Below are 15968 nucleotides of genomic sequence, written 5' to 3'. Positions count from 1 at the left end.
TCGCGGAGCTGCAAGTGACGCCAGCGGGGTTTCATCTTTCAGGCTTTTGGCTGGTTTTATAGCCGGGGACTCGGTTCGAACAAGGAGATTACTAGGCTTTTTCATTCGCTTTGACAATGAGTTCCCAATTTGCAAATCGCCGAAAGCCCCGCAAAATTGGTGGCGATGATGAGGAAAATGACGCCGACGAGCAAGGTTGGTATCTGCGAACAAGCTCAACTTTACGTGATGGATATACTAATGGAAGCCTGGTAGACTCTGGACCTGTTGTCAAACGTCCTCCGACTTCGAAAACGAAGCAAAAGTCGAAGATGCGCCTTTCGTTCGGCCCCGGCAGTACCTCGATGGCGGACGATGACGACCAGGAAAGCGAAGTTGTCATTCCCAAACGACCTGGGCTCGCGAAACGGGCTATAGAGAAGAGCGCATTTCAGCGATCCTTGACACCGTCGGGTGCAGGTGGTCAGATCCCCCTCCGGGTAGGGCCTGAGCAGGATAGGCCGAATTACAACGACGAATATCTAAAAGAGCTCCGAAACTCGACACCCTCTACGCCGAAGCCCGCCGCTGAGGATGAATCGGAGAAGACAATTGATGTGGCTGCCAAGTTTGGTGAGGTCATGAAGGTTTCAACTCCTGCTGCTATTCCCAGCGAAGCAGAGATCAGAGAAAAGAAAGCTCGGAGAGCCCGATTAGCGAAGGAAGAGGCGGCGCTTTCCACCGAGAAAGATTTCATTTCTCTCGAGGATGATATGGAAGAGGACGACTGGGATCTTCAGGCGCGGCGAGAGGATACGAGGCTCGTCCGTGACGATGAAGATTACGCAGAAGGATTTGAAGAATTTGTTGAGGACGGACGTATATCCCTTGGGAGGAAAGCAGAGAAAGAGCAAAAGCGAAAACAGCGGGAAGAAATGCGTGAACTTATTGATGATGCTGAAGGTCTGTCGGATGAGGATGATTCGGACTTGGAGGAAAAAGCAGCGTACGACGCCAGTCAGGCACGAGCTGCTATGGGTGCGAGCAGAGATCCTATTGACCGTCCGCGCACTCCGCCAAAGATGACCTCGTTACCCCGTCTGTCGAACTCACTCGAGCGTTTGCGTATGAACTTGGCGGTCCTAGAGAAGTCAAAGGCTCAGATGATCGACCGTATGGAGGAACTGAGGAAAGAGAAGGCGGACATAGCTGTTCGGGAAGTGGAAATCCAGGCTTTGATCAAAGAAGCCGGAGATAATTACGAGAAGCTTAAGCAGGAGGCTGGGATCACTCCTGGCTCGGATGGAAACCTCTCTACAGCCGATGAGATGGCGAATTCGCGAGGCTTGGAGGGTCTTGGAAATTCGGTGACAGCATCTGCAAACAGCTCTGAGCATGAGGAGCCTTGATGCTTCAAAAATGCTTCATTGACGCCTTCTGCACGGTCTGCGGTGGCTGCCTCTTTGAAGTCCCTGTCCAAGAGCATCACCATCGCTCTTTCCGAGACAACACCAGTTGCTCTTCGTATCGAAACCGATCGACTGCGCCAATTTCTTGACGACCACCGACCAGGACTGTTCTTACTCTATATTTCATGATACCCATCGTTTAGTTGTCTAGCTTCCCTAAGGCCCGTCACTATGATACCAATACCCTTCAAGTCCTGGTTTGACCAACCGTTGAGTAGAGATAGGCGTGCCAGAGCAGCCACGCAGTAAGTTGGACTTTCGGTTAGGCGAGATGGTACTTGAGTGATTTCTTAACTTCAATAGGCAGCGTAGTGTCATTGCGTTCATTGAGTCGCCAATTGACGAGAAGGATGGAGATCTTCCGCATCTCCGTCAACAATCCGAGGCAACACCCATCGAGCTATTCTTTGACTTGTTCTTCGTTGCAAATCTCTCCACCTTTACAGCTACACATGAAATCAACAACGTAGAAGGTATACCAGCTCACTAACATGGTTTGATCACAAACTGATGCTGCCAGCTTTGTGGGCCTACATTGGCTTCCTCGGGATCATCTGGTTTACCTGGCTTCAAGTCACACTATTTGATATCCGTTTCGCGCGAGACTCGATCTTCGAGAGAATCTGCAAGGCCATTCAATTGGCTGCTATGGTTGGATTTGCATCGGCAGGTTCAAGGTTCACCACACGTGTTCAGCCAGAAAATGTCTGGGCCTTCCAGTCCTTGAGCCTTATCCTCGGTGGCAGTCGGCTCTTACTCGCCTTGCAATACACTGTGAACGCCGTGTTTCTTCGACGGCGTATGATACCTGCAGCTCGGGGCGTATCCATCATTGCCGGGATGCAATTTGTCTCAAGTTTGACCTACCTCCTGGTAAGCTATCCAAGGCAGACAACCATCGGTTAGCTCGTACCCTTGTCAAACTGACTTGCTGTAGATGTATTATGCCTTCCGTCCCCGTGAAGGAGTCAACCCCTATATTTGGACCGTTTGGTTTGTTCTATTTGGGGTCGAGATGTGGGTAGTGATGGGAACTTCAAGCGCCACACCTGGGATTGGACTTCAAGATACCCATCTCAACACAAGAATGGGCCTCCTAACTCTGATCATAATCGGTGAAGGTGTCATATCTGTCACTAGGCTCGTCAACCGGACAGTAGGCCCTGGTGGCTGGACGAAGTGGTCGTTTGTCCATATCCTAGGCGTTACAACTAGTGTGGTATGGCCCCGATGATTGACTGACCCACTGTTCAGTTCTATTCTAATCGGAATCCTAATATGTCAATCTCAGTACTTCTTGTGGCAAGCTTACTTCGACCTTTCTCCAAGACGTGTTCTGGGCAAGTATTCTCAGCAAATATGGGCCCAGCTACATTTCCCATTCCATGTGGTCCTCATCCTACTCCTTGAAGGGTCTCAGATCCTTGCCTTGAGTCTGGATATCACATTGAAACTCCGGTACCTAGCGGAAACCATTTTATGGGCTTGTGAAGACCCACGGCCCAGACCCGACTACGCCATCCAAATTCTTCGAGCCACCATTGCTGATATGGAAATCGACTATAGCCGAGGGGCCGTAAACGAACAGGTTACAATCTCCCGGATCTTGGATGATCTCCCCAATCACCCGCTTTGTCCCTCCCGTCGGACGGGCCAAGTCCCCATCGCCCGAGACATGCTCAGTGACCTGGTAGGGAATGTAACTGCGGCGCTGTTCTCCACCATGCGGATCATGCCTTCAAACCACCCTGATCCTGGCCGCTTGAGTAGTGAGCAGCTGCTGAGAGGGTATATGGCCCTCCTAGAATTCGTCTATGTGTACTATTTTGCCGTGGCGTCACTCTCCATGATGTTCTTTGGTGCTTTTGTATTATTAGCGCGTCGCCACACGCTCCGCAGATGTATGGGCATCAGCGCAGCGGCCCGCGTGTCCCTTGGTATGCTCCTTGGAAGCCTAATGAGTTTCTCTCGTCACTTTCCGCTCGTCTATTCTTTCATGACATCCCCCGCCATATTATATGCGTTTACTCTTACATTGTTCATGGGTGAGCTACCAGCCATGCATTGGGGATGGAAGGGATGCTTAGATCTGTCTGCTGACGAAAGTCACAGTGCTGCTGATGGACCGGCTTTTGGACCGGTACCAGAGCTACGGCGGACGGACGCAGGAAAGCGAAGTACCCTGAAATTACCCTGGCGGACCCCATTCTTTACTTACTATCATTCCTGCATGAACCATCATCCCCTGTACAATCATATCCTTATGCCAAGGGCCGGAAAAATGGCGGCCAGCTGGGGCCTGCGACGATCTAACCATCTATCCCCTTTGCGTAGGGCAATGGATGGCCTGGCTGTTGAGGGATGGAACTGTCATCTACCGACACCCGCGCAGGGTTCTAGCATACATACATGTGGAAATAACAAATTAGTTCCCGAGCTCTCAGTAGGAAGGAATACCTCCATTCACGCCTCGACCAGCCAGGGTTTGCTTTGGACATGTACAGCTAAAAGCAGGAAAAAGCAAAACTGCAAGCAGATTATAGTCATGATTTACGCAATGAACGTGAATTAGAAAAAAGATTTCAAAGAAGACAGACACGCCATTGCCGCAAGCCAGCAGCAGCAGCAGCAGCAGCAGCAGCAGCAGCAGCAGGAGGAAGGCCCGTCGTCAGCAAACCGGAACGACGGCAGCTGCAGCGGGAACAGACATAAGAGAAAGACTATTGCCGTCTTCCTCCCCTACTTGCTTCCTTAGCACCGACAGTCCCCACTGTAGTTTTTTCTGTTATTTCTCCGAATTTCTTCAGGTTCATGCTCCGTCGATCTTAGCTAGTCTTCCGCATGCTCATCCCGGGGATTTGCAGAGGGTCGTAGAATAATCCCGTTATTGTCATCATCAATGGGGGACGCTCAGATCCCTACCGCCACCATCCCACGCATTGTGTCTCCTTAATACTTTTTTTTTTACTATTTTTTGTTTTTCCGGTTTGTTCCTCAAGGATACGTGGTGAGTGGACCGTGCTGGACTGGTCTAGTCTCTCAGCGAAGAGGAAAGGGTGTGGTGAAACCCGTGAAACATGCTCATCCCGACGGTGTCACCGTTTCTACCCAACATCCGGGATTCCCGCAGGGAAGGTGTGTGCAACTCTCAAAAGATCCAGTGCGTCAGGCTAGGCCAGACCAGGTCAGTACTTTCTGTCTTTCCTTTCTTTCTTGTGTTGACCTTGGGGAGGCTAGTACGCTCCCCTGTCTATGGAGGAAATTAGTTCTGTCACCACCCCATTCCATCCCCCACCCCCGGTAAGTCACAAAAAGTGCATTTGCAGCCCGTGCACACATACATACATACATGTACGCGTGTATATGTGCACATGCTTGGGGATGGTGTCCGGGGGGGAGACCCACACAGACTATACATAGGATTTCCAGCAGGTGCAAACGTACAGTGCACATGATAGATCTGCAATGAGCCACACGGAGCGAAATAACGATCGTGCGGGGAAGGAAATTCTGATCTTGGTAGGGATCAGGGGGGTTTGAGTGTGGTTTGTCTTTGCTTTTTCTTTTGTTCTTGATCAGGGATTGTTTGCATTGTCTTGCATTGTGCGAGACGACAGTGGCGGAAGTGAGGCCAGAAAGTACCATGAGATGAGAAAAAGAAATGTATGTGTAGGTGCCGTATGATGTAAATTCCAGAAGTACCCTGTCACCAGGTTGGATGTCCGGAAGAAATGGCTCATGCAGATCCTGTCGACCTCTCAAGCCGGACTTCACTTCACTGGGGTCTAGGGAGCAAACCGGAGACCCATCCGACGTTTGGCTTGAAGAACGGGTTAAGCTTAATCTCCGACCGACATTTGCGTCCACTGCTTCGCCATGACAGATGGGCACGTCTGATTTGCACAATGACGGATGCAGAAGCGTTTGGGGCTGGCAGGACCCGGTTAAAGCTGGGGTGCAATGTATTTGGATGGAATCAAGCGGTGAATCGGGAAACCTTATCCTGCAGGACCAACACGGACGCTGCTCTTTCCAACTTTCTACTTGCTCCCTTGTTATTGGTCTTCATGGGAACAGCTTCTGTGGCACTTTTGATCTTCAGAATACATAGGCCCTAGGTAGCGTGCAGTTGTCTGAGCTCTGGTGGATACCTGAATGATGGGAATGATCTGCATATGCAGTTTGATTCCGCAGCAGTTAGGGCAAAAGAAAGCAGTCAGATAAAGCATGTCAGTCGAGCCAATGGCGGAGAAAACCACACCTGCAGATCCGAACGGGAGCTTTCCGAACCGTCCGGCCAAACGTCCCATTTTCTGGAGGTAATAAGTGTTCTGGATTCTTTGGTATGGGGTCGCAGCCACCGCATCGCCTGAGGATGGTAGGATAAAGCGGATGTGCGAACAAAGCCCTATGTAGCTACCCGATTGGCGTCCACTGCTGCAAAACAACCACACCAGTTCAACTTCGTCTGAACACCAGAACTTTGAGTTCCCCTTTCCCAGAGTTCATCTTCTGCGCCACAGAAGATGGCTCTTCTTTCGAGGATTGTCATTCGGACTATGCGCGGCAAAATGCAAAAGTAGAGTTTGACTGATCGTTATGGGAGTTTGGGAGATTATGTTAAACCGAACCATGTGCTGTAATTGATCTTGTTCCGTAATCCTCATGCCTTTTTTGAACAGAAAAGGGTATAGTGTCTCGGTCAGCCATTTTTTAGCGTTCAGGCCGATATAAATTTGGAAAGAACAAGGGTTAAGCTGCCGGCGATGCGAACAGTTCAAGCCATATCGGAACATGGTAGTCATGTAATTCAGGGGCCTAATGCGTGAGGGCGTGAAAGGGTCATCAATATGGCTTTATATTGATGTTGAAAAGCTCCGGTGTTCTCGAGTCAGATCTCTCTTGTCCTCGAGCGCGGTGTTGTGTCGTTACCTTTCCTTGGGGACTGAGACAGCCTTCTACATCCTCCGTTGGATAAGACATCACCTCTCAGAGAGCGAACCGTGAGTTCCATGAACCCTGTCCAGCTACTTCTCGAATGGCAACTGTTGCCTAAGAGGCTAGACTTCTGAGACATCATTGCCATTCCATCTGTGGCGGACAAGAAGAAGCATCACTCATTCGGTCGTCGAGCAACTGCAGAGAAGGCGGGAACCACACCGTCAGAGGCGCCTTGTGCCCATTACTTCCTCCACCGCTCAGTCGTGTTGCCTTCAGGGAAAGCCCGTCTGATCTTGAGACCTTCGGTCATTGGTTCCTTGCAACTCAATTTGGAAAATCAAACAATCGCAGAGTCAACAACACTCAGCCCTTATTGGTGAGTCATCCGAGAAAGTGAAACCCCTCCATATAGATCTTGGTGTACTGAGCAGCCACAACAGTCCCTGCAGGTGCCCTAGTAGCCTGATAGCGTGCATGACCTGACACCAGGATCCAATGCATAGTATTTGCCCAACGTCTATCCAGAGCATAGGGGACAGTAGCGGTGAAGAGAGCAAGAAGATATTGGTCTCTGTTTAAAGCCATGCTGCGCGTCCTGGTCGCTTCAAGGGACCGAAAGGCAGTTGCCGTTAAGGAAAGCCTTAATGCGTTGGACTTTCATTCCCATCTCTTCCTCCTAGACAACCGCGAGTCACTCTCCCATGGAAGGCCTTCTACCTGGCAAGACACCACCTCAGAGCTCTCTGTGATACACCTTGAACGCGAACATACACATCACCTCATGGAGAACGACGAGCAACTGCATACACATTTCATCAAGATGACGAGCAACGACATGACAATGCGAGACTTGCCCCAGATAGGGTGCCCTTATTGTTTTCCCAACTGTTATTCAGTCTTCGAACCCAGAAGAACCGCGGCAGCAGCACACGGGCTTCAGTTTCTATCTGAAGAGCAGACTCATCACAACAAGCCGCAGGAGATAATGCACTTCATCAAAGTTGAGGATGGCTGTCAGTTCGAGATCCTTGATGCCCATCCACGCGTTCCACAGACATTATTCGCCGATGATAATCTTTATTCCAGCGATGCTGCTTCTGATATAAACCACCAGGCCGATGATATGAATGATCATTTTGCGATCAGCGAGCCCGTCCCATCCCTTCTGGCGGAGGGGGAAACACCACTCAGGGCACCCATAACTATCCTCGATGAATGTATATCTCAGGACAGTGCGCCTCTTCTTGAAGGAGAGTGGACAAGCGTGGAAGAAATAGCACTATCTGAGTCCCCAAGGTCGTCACTTGAGATTCCAGCACCAGCTGCAGATAGTATTCTTGATGCAGCTAGGACATCACTTCCTTTGCTAGCTGCGCAGGTTCATCAACTATCGCACTCATCCAATGAAGACACTAGTTCTGGTCTATCCACATGGGACGCAGGGAACCTGTCGAATGAGGCGCAATTCTACGGAGAAATCAACAGCGCACTGGCTCAGCTTGCGGCAGCGAACATTCATCTGAATCCGTCCACATTCGTGAATGACGATTCAAACGCTTCCCAGTCCCTACTCCTCCCATGGGGCTCCCAAAGGGCTGATTGCCCAGCCATGCTTTCGATCGGAAGTGGATGTGCAGCCAACCAAGGGTGTAATGAATCCTTTCCTATCACCAGTTCCTACCAACACCATGAGGGTCGGTATAGTCTTAATGGGCCTTGGTCGCTACCGAGTTCCAGTGACATAAGCCACGTTAACCAGGGGAAACTTCTTGGCAGGCCACTTACGTGCCTCCGTGACAAGAGAAACGCATTCTTAATTGACTGCAAGCTCCGTGGGTTGTCATATAAAGATATCAAAAGAATTGGCGGGTTCAAGGAGGCCGAGTCGACTCTTCGTGGCAGATTCCGCACGTTGACAAAGTCTAAAGAGCAACGCGTGAGGAAGCCACAATGGCACCAAAATGACGTAAGTCACCTATCTCGGTTACTTTTATGATTCTCCTAGGTTTGCATGAAGCTGGTACTGACTCACGGTAGATTCGTCTTCTCTGTGAGGCGGTTAACGTGTTGTCAGAAACCATGGGCCATGACAAAAGCCGTTACTCCTTCTGCTGGGCTCGCATTGACAATCAATTGCCAAAGGTTTCATGGAAGAGGGTGGCTCAGTATATTAGAGCCCATGGGGGAACCTATCATTTTGGAAATGCTACCTGCAAGAAGAAGTGGTGCGAAGTCCATGGCGTGAAGATGTAAGGTTATTTGGAGTGGGAAGAGTTACAATGGGTTGCCAAAGATTCCCAATAGTCTCCGTCGGTTGAGAGCCTTTCCAGTGTCAAATGGACTTGCAATTGAGAAACACCCACTTATTGTGAAGGAGCGATCAGTGAACAAATGAAGAGTGGGGAGGGCGATATCGAAGCAGAATCGGGGACAGTAAAGGGCCAGTTGTGTTGTCTCCATTTCGTTGTCTATTCTCAGTCAGATAGAATTCACTTGGTCCGATAGAACAACTAGGAGTGTTGTGGATTGAGCATACTATCATGATCAGTTTGGAGGGAGGGTTGTCAACGGAATCAGGAGGGAATTGGCAGGAGCCTAAAAGAGAAGCTGCCATCGCAACTTCCAGCTACTGCCTCGCCACGTGATTAGCTTCTTTCCATCCAAGATTTGTGTGATAACTAGTAGTAGTAGTTAAATGTATGTGTAAGCTGATGTGTCAGTGGCGGATTGTCTACTCTTGAGCCTATCCGGACTCAGATAAGTAGCAGTCCTACTGAGACACGCTTGTTCGACGGCTGTTCAACACTGCTGAATATCAAACCATACAGAACGAGAATTGCAGTTTGCTATGCGTAGTCCTGCTACAAGTCTGCCACAAAGACGCTCAATTACTTCTATTCAATATACCTATCATGCAAAATATCTAATCAAGTCATATCTCTGCTCATATCGATCTACAACAAAGAAACTTCCCGCGCATCTGGCTGAGGGTATCCAATAGCTGCAAGCACATTATGTAGCGAAGTAGGGTTCCGACGCAACTCGTCCCATTCGGCCTCCGCCTTGACCATCAGGGTACCAGCAAGGACTGTGCCGTTAAGTGCGACAACGCCCGCCTCCGCAACATCTACAGCTGCTGTGGAGTCAACCATAATCCGGGCACTTTCACTCCGCCTCGGGCAGATCATCATGGTTGTCTCGGTCATAGCAAGATTGTAACTAATGGCAGCAGGACCAGTGACTTGGCCGGCGTCACTGAGGCCTTCCTTTGCCGTTGCTACTGCCGCTCTGTACAAAGACAGGTAGATCTGATGGAGAGTCTCACTAGAGGGGTTTGGTGGCAAGGGACGAGCAAAATGCGCAAAAGGCACCTGGGCCAAATGTTGGTAACCAGTCCCGGTGGATGTAGACTGCCGGGCCACAACGTCAATCAAGGGCTGCCAGTTTTGAGAGTCGCCTTGTGCCATAGCCTCGACGGGAAGAAACTGTAGATGCCTGTGGGGTTGACTTGCACCGCTCTCGTCACCAGAATTGAAGAAGGCAAAGAGTTTCTTGCTCCCTTGGCCCTCCGGCTGACTTCCCTCGGCCCATGCTTTGATACAGGCATATGCGGCTTCCAGGTCTTCCTTGTCGAGGAGGTCTGTCTGCGACTGCCACGCCTTCGTAGCAAGAATAAAGTGATTCGGTATTACAGGAAATTTGTTCAAGACCAGCACGTGTGACGGGTTCTCACGGGGGATCTGAGCGAGGAGAAGGTCGGGAGACGGATCTTGGAAGGGATCGGGTTTCGGGCCACTGGGGGCCTTGTCAGGCTTAGGGGCGCCTGTGGGTTTCTTCGCAAGAGCCGGGCAATAGCGAACTTGATACTAGACAGCACAAGAGAGAAAAGTCAGTAAGCTGGAGTCGGAGACAGTAGAACGGACAGTGACTGAGAGGAACGTATGTGTATGTGTGTGTGTGGTGCGGGGATGGATTGGGGTGGCTTAGTTACCGGTATGCTTGATGTGTGGACGGTCGCAAGATGCGTCGAAGAGAAGATTAAGTGACCGGCATCCCTGGCAGCGACAAATCGCCTGCTTACCAGGGAAGACAGGCTTTCTGAGAGACCCAACTGCATCTTGCGAGGGCGTGTGTGTGTGATCTGGGTTGTTGATCAGGAAGGCAATCTGCCATGCGACATCCGCGGGAAGGGGAAAGTGTGGGGCAAAAGGCGGGCAGAAGACTCCGATCGCTGGCCGGCCCGACTACGGATAGATAGATAGATCTACTGCTGAAACCTTGTTCATGCTGTTCAAATAGAGGCAATGATATATACTATGCTTGCTCAATTGCGAATCTTACATTCTGAAGAATATACCTTCCCATTTTGAAGTAGGATATGACCTGCATTCCAAGATAGTCTCGTTTTAGTTTCCCAAACGCCCAATCCATAACCAAAACCAGAAGTAAACATAGGGGATATTATTACAGGACCACGGGCGCAGCCTCCATGGGTGCCCATCAATAGAACAAGAAGAAAGATCTGCAGAGTGGTGGTATCAAGATAAAACTGGTCGAACACAAAAAAAATCGCTCTCGTCATGCCACAGATGCAAAACCCACAATATGCAAAATATGACAGTCAGAATCGAACAAAAGAGGGGGAATGGATGGAAATGGAGTCCTGTCTTCCTCCGGGCTTAGTAGGTCATATCCATGGACTCAGCGTCATGCGGCCGGTACGTATCAGGCAGCAAAACAGCCGGTTGCCCAATGAGCTGGGTGGACTGATTGTCGACCCAAGGGCCGCGTTCTTCGTCATTGGCACTGAGAACACCCTCCGCACGCTTCAGTGTCTCGACATCCAAGTCAGTCACGTAAGCCTCGCGGTTAGTGCCATCTCCTGCACCACCTGGAAGCTTGACGCGGACTTCGAACTCATTGTCGAGCATCATCTCGTCCTTCCACAGACGGCGCTGTCCATCAAAGACACAGAGGACACGCTTCTTCGTTTTGATGCTGCTGCTAGGGCAACCCCAGGACTGGGGGTAACGATCGCGGTTGTTTCGTCGCTTGGATGTAGTTGCACGCATCTTAGCATTGGCATTGGACGAACCCTTCGTGACAGCGTTGTTGACGCCCAGAATAGGACGGGCCACCGCCCCTGATCCCTTGGTGCTCTTCAGGGAGCCTTTGCCCGAGCGCAGGTTCGAATATTCGTAAGCGTCATCATCGTCATCATCATATTCGTCATTGTATATGTCGACGGTGCCAGCCGTGTCGTTCAAGTTGTGTTTCTCCATCGTCTTTTGCACCTCCTCATCCGCATCGACTTCAGAAAGCAGCTTCTGGTTGATGGCTTCGCTGGGCTCTTCCTGTTGGACAACCCGAAGCACACAGTCGTCCAGATGCTCGTAGAAGTCCTGGGCGTTGCTGAACGTAACGGAGCAAGTTGAGCACTTGCCAGTCGCATCGGGGCTATAGTTAGATGCTCCCTTGCTTGCCGCTGCAGCTGGGCTCCTCTTCCGGCAGTTGGGTGGTGTCTGTTCGACGCCATGCACGGATGTCAAGTGGCGCTTGAAGACGTCCGCCCTGTTAAAGCTCTTTTCCGCGGGTGACCCAGACCCCGGGCAAAAACCGCAAACCATCGTTCCTTTGTAGTGAGTAAGAGTATGACGGTTCTTGTCATACTTGCGTGCGAACCCCTTGATATGGTATTCGCAGGTGACGATGGGGCATTTTTCGGGCCTCTCTGACTGGTGTGTCAGAATATGAGCCTTGAGGTCCTTGAAGACACGTCTGCACTCCGGGAAAGGGCATCGGCCCTTTTCCTTGGTGTCATCGTCGGACTCTGCGATACTGGCAGCCGGGCTCGGATGAGAGCGCTGGGACTGAACCGATGAAACTGATGACCTCCGGTCATAGGAGGAAGGTGGTCGTGACTGGGGAAGGGCAGGAGCCATGGAAGGGGAAGAGGTCGGCACAACATTGGGGTGCTGTGCGAACGGCTGGTTCGCGCCGTAGCTCTCCGAAGGATGGAGGTGGGAAGGGTCAGGGGACTGGGGAAGGAACGCGCTTTGCGATACGACATAATCAGGCTGTTCCGGGAATGAGATGGTGGGTGGATGGATGGGATGTTGCTGTAGCATTGGCTGGATAACAGACGGGTCTGAGGTAATCTAGTGGTCAGCAGGGGCCGGAGGACAGTGTATCGGACGTTGTAACCCACCAACAAAGCTTTCTGGGCATTTTTGCTGATAGAAACCCTCCGAGTCCAGTGTGTTGCCGAAATACTCATTGGGGAATAAGTCACTCATGACCGCAGTGGGAAGCCCCAAGCCATTCGTTGTCTGGACCCAGTCTTCCGAGATGACATGCGCAGAACCCGTATTGGGCGATCCGATGGCGGAGGAGGAGGCGCTTGCAACCGAGGGACCAGACGCAGTAGAAAGTCCAGGAATGAAGTGGTCAGAAGTATAAGGCAGGGACGGGGGAGTGGCGGGCATGGGTGGAAATCCGGCAGCTTTATTGGAGTCCGAGTAAGACTCCGAGTAGACAGGCGGCGTACCGTAGTTGGAGGACTGTGGTACACCGGATGGGTCGTGGGTCTGGCTGAAACCTAGATCGTCCACATGGAAGGCAAGAGGATCGATAAAGGTGCTAGGACCCATGGGGTAGGACTGGAAGTATGGGGGATGCTGCTGCTGTCTGGACGAATCCAAAGCCAGCATTTTGTTGTCACCGGTGAAGTGGGTAGGGAATAGTACGAAGTCGGAGTTGTCTGCGTGAGATTGCATGCCCACGCTCCGTGCAGTGGTTGGTTCGTTCCTTGGCTTCCAGGTGGGAGGATGCGAGGGTTAATGTAGAAGAAGAGGAGGGATGCAACCGATCTGCAAGATGATGAGCGTTAGAAATCTGATGTCTCAATCAATGGCATGGAAATAATGTCCGGCAAGACTCCCCTGGACCCGAGGGCTTGGGAGAGAATGTTATTGAGTTCAAAGATTGGGAACGGCCCGCTCGGGGAACCTACTATGGCTTGATAGTCTTGGTATTTAGCGGGAGCCTAGTAGTGACGAGACGAGCAAGCTCCAAACGAGGTTCGGGGAATTTCCCAAAGAGGTCAAAAGAGGGAGCTTTCGAAGAACGTGTCTAAAGCTCGGGGTTTGAATGTACCAACTGCAAGGCGACGAAGTGTGTTGTCACTTGCAGATCCGAATCTTGGGGCGCTGAGAAGGCAGAAGAGGCAGCAAAAGTTTAACACCCGCAAGCAGCAGAAGATGGATGATGGGATGCGAAGCAATGGGGTCTTTGGAAAGGTAAAAGTAAAAGAAGGTAGGTGGGACACTGCGTTGAGGAAGAAGGAGAGGGCAGTGCAGAGGAGGTAGAAGAGAAGGAACAAAGTAGGTAAGGAATCCCTTTTTGTAATGGTAATGGGAGAGTTGTCGCGCTGACAGCTTCACCAAGGTCCGACCCGTATGTGAGGGAGAAAGAGGAATGCGGAATGAGGATGGAAGAGGAAGATCAGATGGAGGGGGAAGGGAGGGAGTAAAAGCATAGATAAATGTTATATGATTGCTGGCCCTATGAGTCGCTCAGTGTAGGACTTTACGGAGTGGATATTCAGTGGACTGGACTGGGATTGACCAACTACGGACGAACTAAGAAAAAACCACACTAAAAAGTAAGAGTCGAGCCCATCGCCCGACTAGATAGTACTGGGGCGGGGGGTTGCGTGCACCATCGCGACAGGGGAGCAGTAGAGCCTAGTGTTTAGCGCGGTTCCAAACGGACTGGGGTGGGTTGTGGGTGTGGGTGTGAGTGATGCCGATGATGATGATGGTGGTGGTGATGATGATGATGGTTAGTGGGTGGTGGGTGGTGGGGAGGGAAGGACCACTAACTAACCACTAACTAACCAGAGTGGAGGACTGAAAAAAAGAAAAGGATTAAAATAACATTGAAAAATAAAAAGAAAAGAAAAGAAAAGGGTAAAAAAAAAAAAAAAAAAAAAAAGAAAGGAAAGGAACAGGGGTAACGCTGCTAGTAGGCAAAGTAGAACTGCAAAGGTGGAGATGCCGGGCGAGCAGGGGCAGGCAGTGAACCGGGCCTAAACCAAGTGGTAGGAGTAGGTCAGGTATGTGGTATTATTAGCACCTCGATACGCCGTACTGCTAGTCGGGTCAAGTCAGTGTACGAAAATAAGTATTACCACTAGCCATCATGCATCATCCTTCCTGCACTGCCAGCCGGAGGGTTCACTTGCAGGATAACTTTCTGTTGCTTGGGGGCTTTTTTTTTTTTTCTACTTTTTCTTTTTCCTTATTCTATTTTGATTTTCTTTTTCTTTCTCATTTTATTTTCCCTTCTTCTTTATTTCCTTTAGGTCATTTTCATTTTAAAGTGATCTGCTCGCGAATAATATTGTAAGGATAGATTCATATGCTCATTTTTACCTTTCATTACTTTTTCTTCCCTTATCCTCTATCAGAAAATAATCTGTCGATTATTGTGTTTGTTTGTTTCCATTCGATTTCCTCTACACGATACTGTAAACAGTTATTCGTCCGTTCAATGCATTATTTTTCTTCTTCTTGCCCTCTTTCCTGAATCAGTCACCAATCTTCTGATCAGATTGTGCATGTGCTTATCTACTTACACTCGTAGGGAGTAATCGTTACAACCCCAAATAATACAGTATTATTCGGAGATGCTCGATACCCAAGTCCTCCCCGATGATTACCTAAAATGGTAATAAGGGAACCCCATCTGCGATCCACTCCACGGCCACCCAAACTTTTGTCAAAGCCTCCACAACTACTAACCTCTAGCAAGCATTTCATACAATCGCCCTTGGAATTTGGGCCCTATCAGAATCTTAATCGAGTCGCTCTTTTCCGAAATTCCGTGCATCCCCTCCTCCCATTTTTCCTTTTTGATTTTATTCTATTTTATTCATCGTCTCTAGGATTTTTAATTGGATACTTCTTATCCATGCCTCTGTGTGGTTTCGTCTTTCGCACCACTTGCATGTAAGGTACTGTCGAACTGGGGAATTCGCGAGCCCGTATCGTACTAAGTACCACATCACTCCTGAATAAGTAGTAGTCATTTATGAAACACGTCCCTTTGAATGTGTCTAGAACCCAAGTATCTACGCGATCGGTCGTAATAAATTAAAAGTGAATAATATAAGCTAAGGACGATACTAGGAAATAATGATCTGGAGACCTGGATGCCTACTACGGGGTCGCCGTACCCCGTGCATTCCTGACATTCGTATCCGCAGGTGTCATCGGCAAGTCCGTAGTGGCACACGCCCATCCTCGGTTGAAAACTTGGCATTAATTTGTCGGTAGCCCATTTGACTATCTACCAAACCTTGTCGGTTACGTAGCAGTTTTAGCGGTTGGATATTTGTTTATTTCCCTTCCTCCGCATTCCTGCTAATCATGGCACGGCCATTGTTCCTGATAAGATGGTGGCAAAAAGATTTTCTTTCCCCCTCCTCAATGCCATTCACTAGGCGATGTGACCTCCTGCGAGCGGATAATTGCTATGTTTTATAGGCTAGTGGCTACACCATCACGGGGATACGGA

The 15968-nt window shown here is 50.0% G+C and overlaps 5 protein-coding genes across 5 annotated transcripts; 3 read left to right on the top strand and 2 right to left on the bottom strand.

The window, feature by feature from the left end:
• Positions 1 to 61: 61 nt before the first annotated feature.
• On the top strand, positions 62 to 3634 carry BO79DRAFT_236350 (uncharacterized protein; the record flags this gene model as incomplete). Its single annotated transcript, XM_025684570.1, has 7 exons — positions 62 to 195; positions 256 to 1346; positions 1756 to 1921; positions 1969 to 2321; positions 2386 to 2667; positions 2740 to 3493; positions 3561 to 3634. The coding sequence occupies exons 1-7, from the start codon at positions 117 to 119 to the stop codon at positions 3632 to 3634; spliced, it is 2799 nt and encodes a 932-aa protein (XP_025542059.1). The 5' UTR covers positions 62 to 116.
• Positions 3635 to 4525: 891 nt separating this feature from the next.
• Positions 4526 to 5607, top strand: BO79DRAFT_226359 (uncharacterized protein; the record flags this gene model as incomplete). The annotated part of the gene is made up of 5 exons (XM_025683788.1): positions 4526 to 4636; positions 4681 to 4748; positions 4972 to 4993; positions 5332 to 5530; positions 5567 to 5607. The coding sequence occupies 5 exons, from the start codon at positions 4526 to 4528 to the stop codon at positions 5605 to 5607; spliced, it is 441 nt and encodes a 146-aa protein (XP_025542058.1).
• A 1365-nt stretch (positions 5608 to 6972) lies between these two features.
• Positions 6973 to 8857, top strand: BO79DRAFT_244088 (uncharacterized protein; the record flags this gene model as incomplete). The annotated part of the gene is made up of 2 exons (XM_025685343.1): positions 6973 to 8355; positions 8427 to 8857. The coding sequence occupies 2 exons, from the start codon at positions 6973 to 6975 to the stop codon at positions 8640 to 8642; spliced, it is 1599 nt and encodes a 532-aa protein (XP_025542057.1). The 3' UTR covers positions 8643 to 8857.
• A 415-nt stretch (positions 8858 to 9272) lies between these two features.
• BO79DRAFT_191175 (putative bis(5'-nucleosyl)-tetraphosphatase) lies at positions 9273 to 10541 on the bottom strand. Its single transcript, XM_025680806.1, has 2 exons — positions 10381 to 10541; positions 9273 to 10255 (listed from the first exon to the last, which is right to left on the bottom strand). Exons 1-2 carry the CDS (start codon positions 10504 to 10506, stop codon positions 9344 to 9346), a joined length of 1038 nt encoding a protein of 345 aa, XP_025542056.1. The 5' UTR covers positions 10507 to 10541; the 3' UTR covers positions 9273 to 9343.
• A 527-nt stretch (positions 10542 to 11068) lies between these two features.
• Positions 11069 to 13099, bottom strand: zfpA (putative C2H2 finger domain protein; the record flags this gene model as incomplete). Its single annotated transcript, XM_025683273.1, has 2 exons — positions 11069 to 12537; positions 12598 to 13099. The coding sequence occupies 2 exons, from the start codon at positions 13097 to 13099 to the stop codon at positions 11069 to 11071; spliced, it is 1971 nt and encodes a 656-aa protein (XP_025542055.1).
• Between the last annotated feature and the right edge of the window lie 2869 nt (positions 13100 to 15968).

Source organism: Aspergillus costaricaensis (genome assembly GCF_003184835.1).
Source record: "Aspergillus costaricaensis CBS 115574 unplaced genomic scaffold BO79scaffold_8, whole genome shotgun sequence".
Lineage (NCBI taxonomy): Eukaryota > Fungi > Ascomycota > Eurotiomycetes > Eurotiales > Aspergillaceae > Aspergillus > Aspergillus costaricensis.
The sequence above is the reverse complement of the archived record's forward strand: the minus strand, read 5'-3'. Positions and strand labels throughout refer to the sequence as shown.

Excerpts from the sequence above, each read along its gene's own strand:
- BO79DRAFT_191175 (XM_025680806.1), bottom strand. The coding sequence starts at position 10,506 with ATGCAGTTGGGTCTCTCAGAAAGCCTGTCTTCCCTGGTAAGCAGGCGA. Across the intron at positions 10,256-10,380 it reads TCCACACATCAAGCATACCG|TATCAAGTTCGCTATTGCCC; the intron begins GTAACTAAGCCA and ends TGTGCTGTCTAG.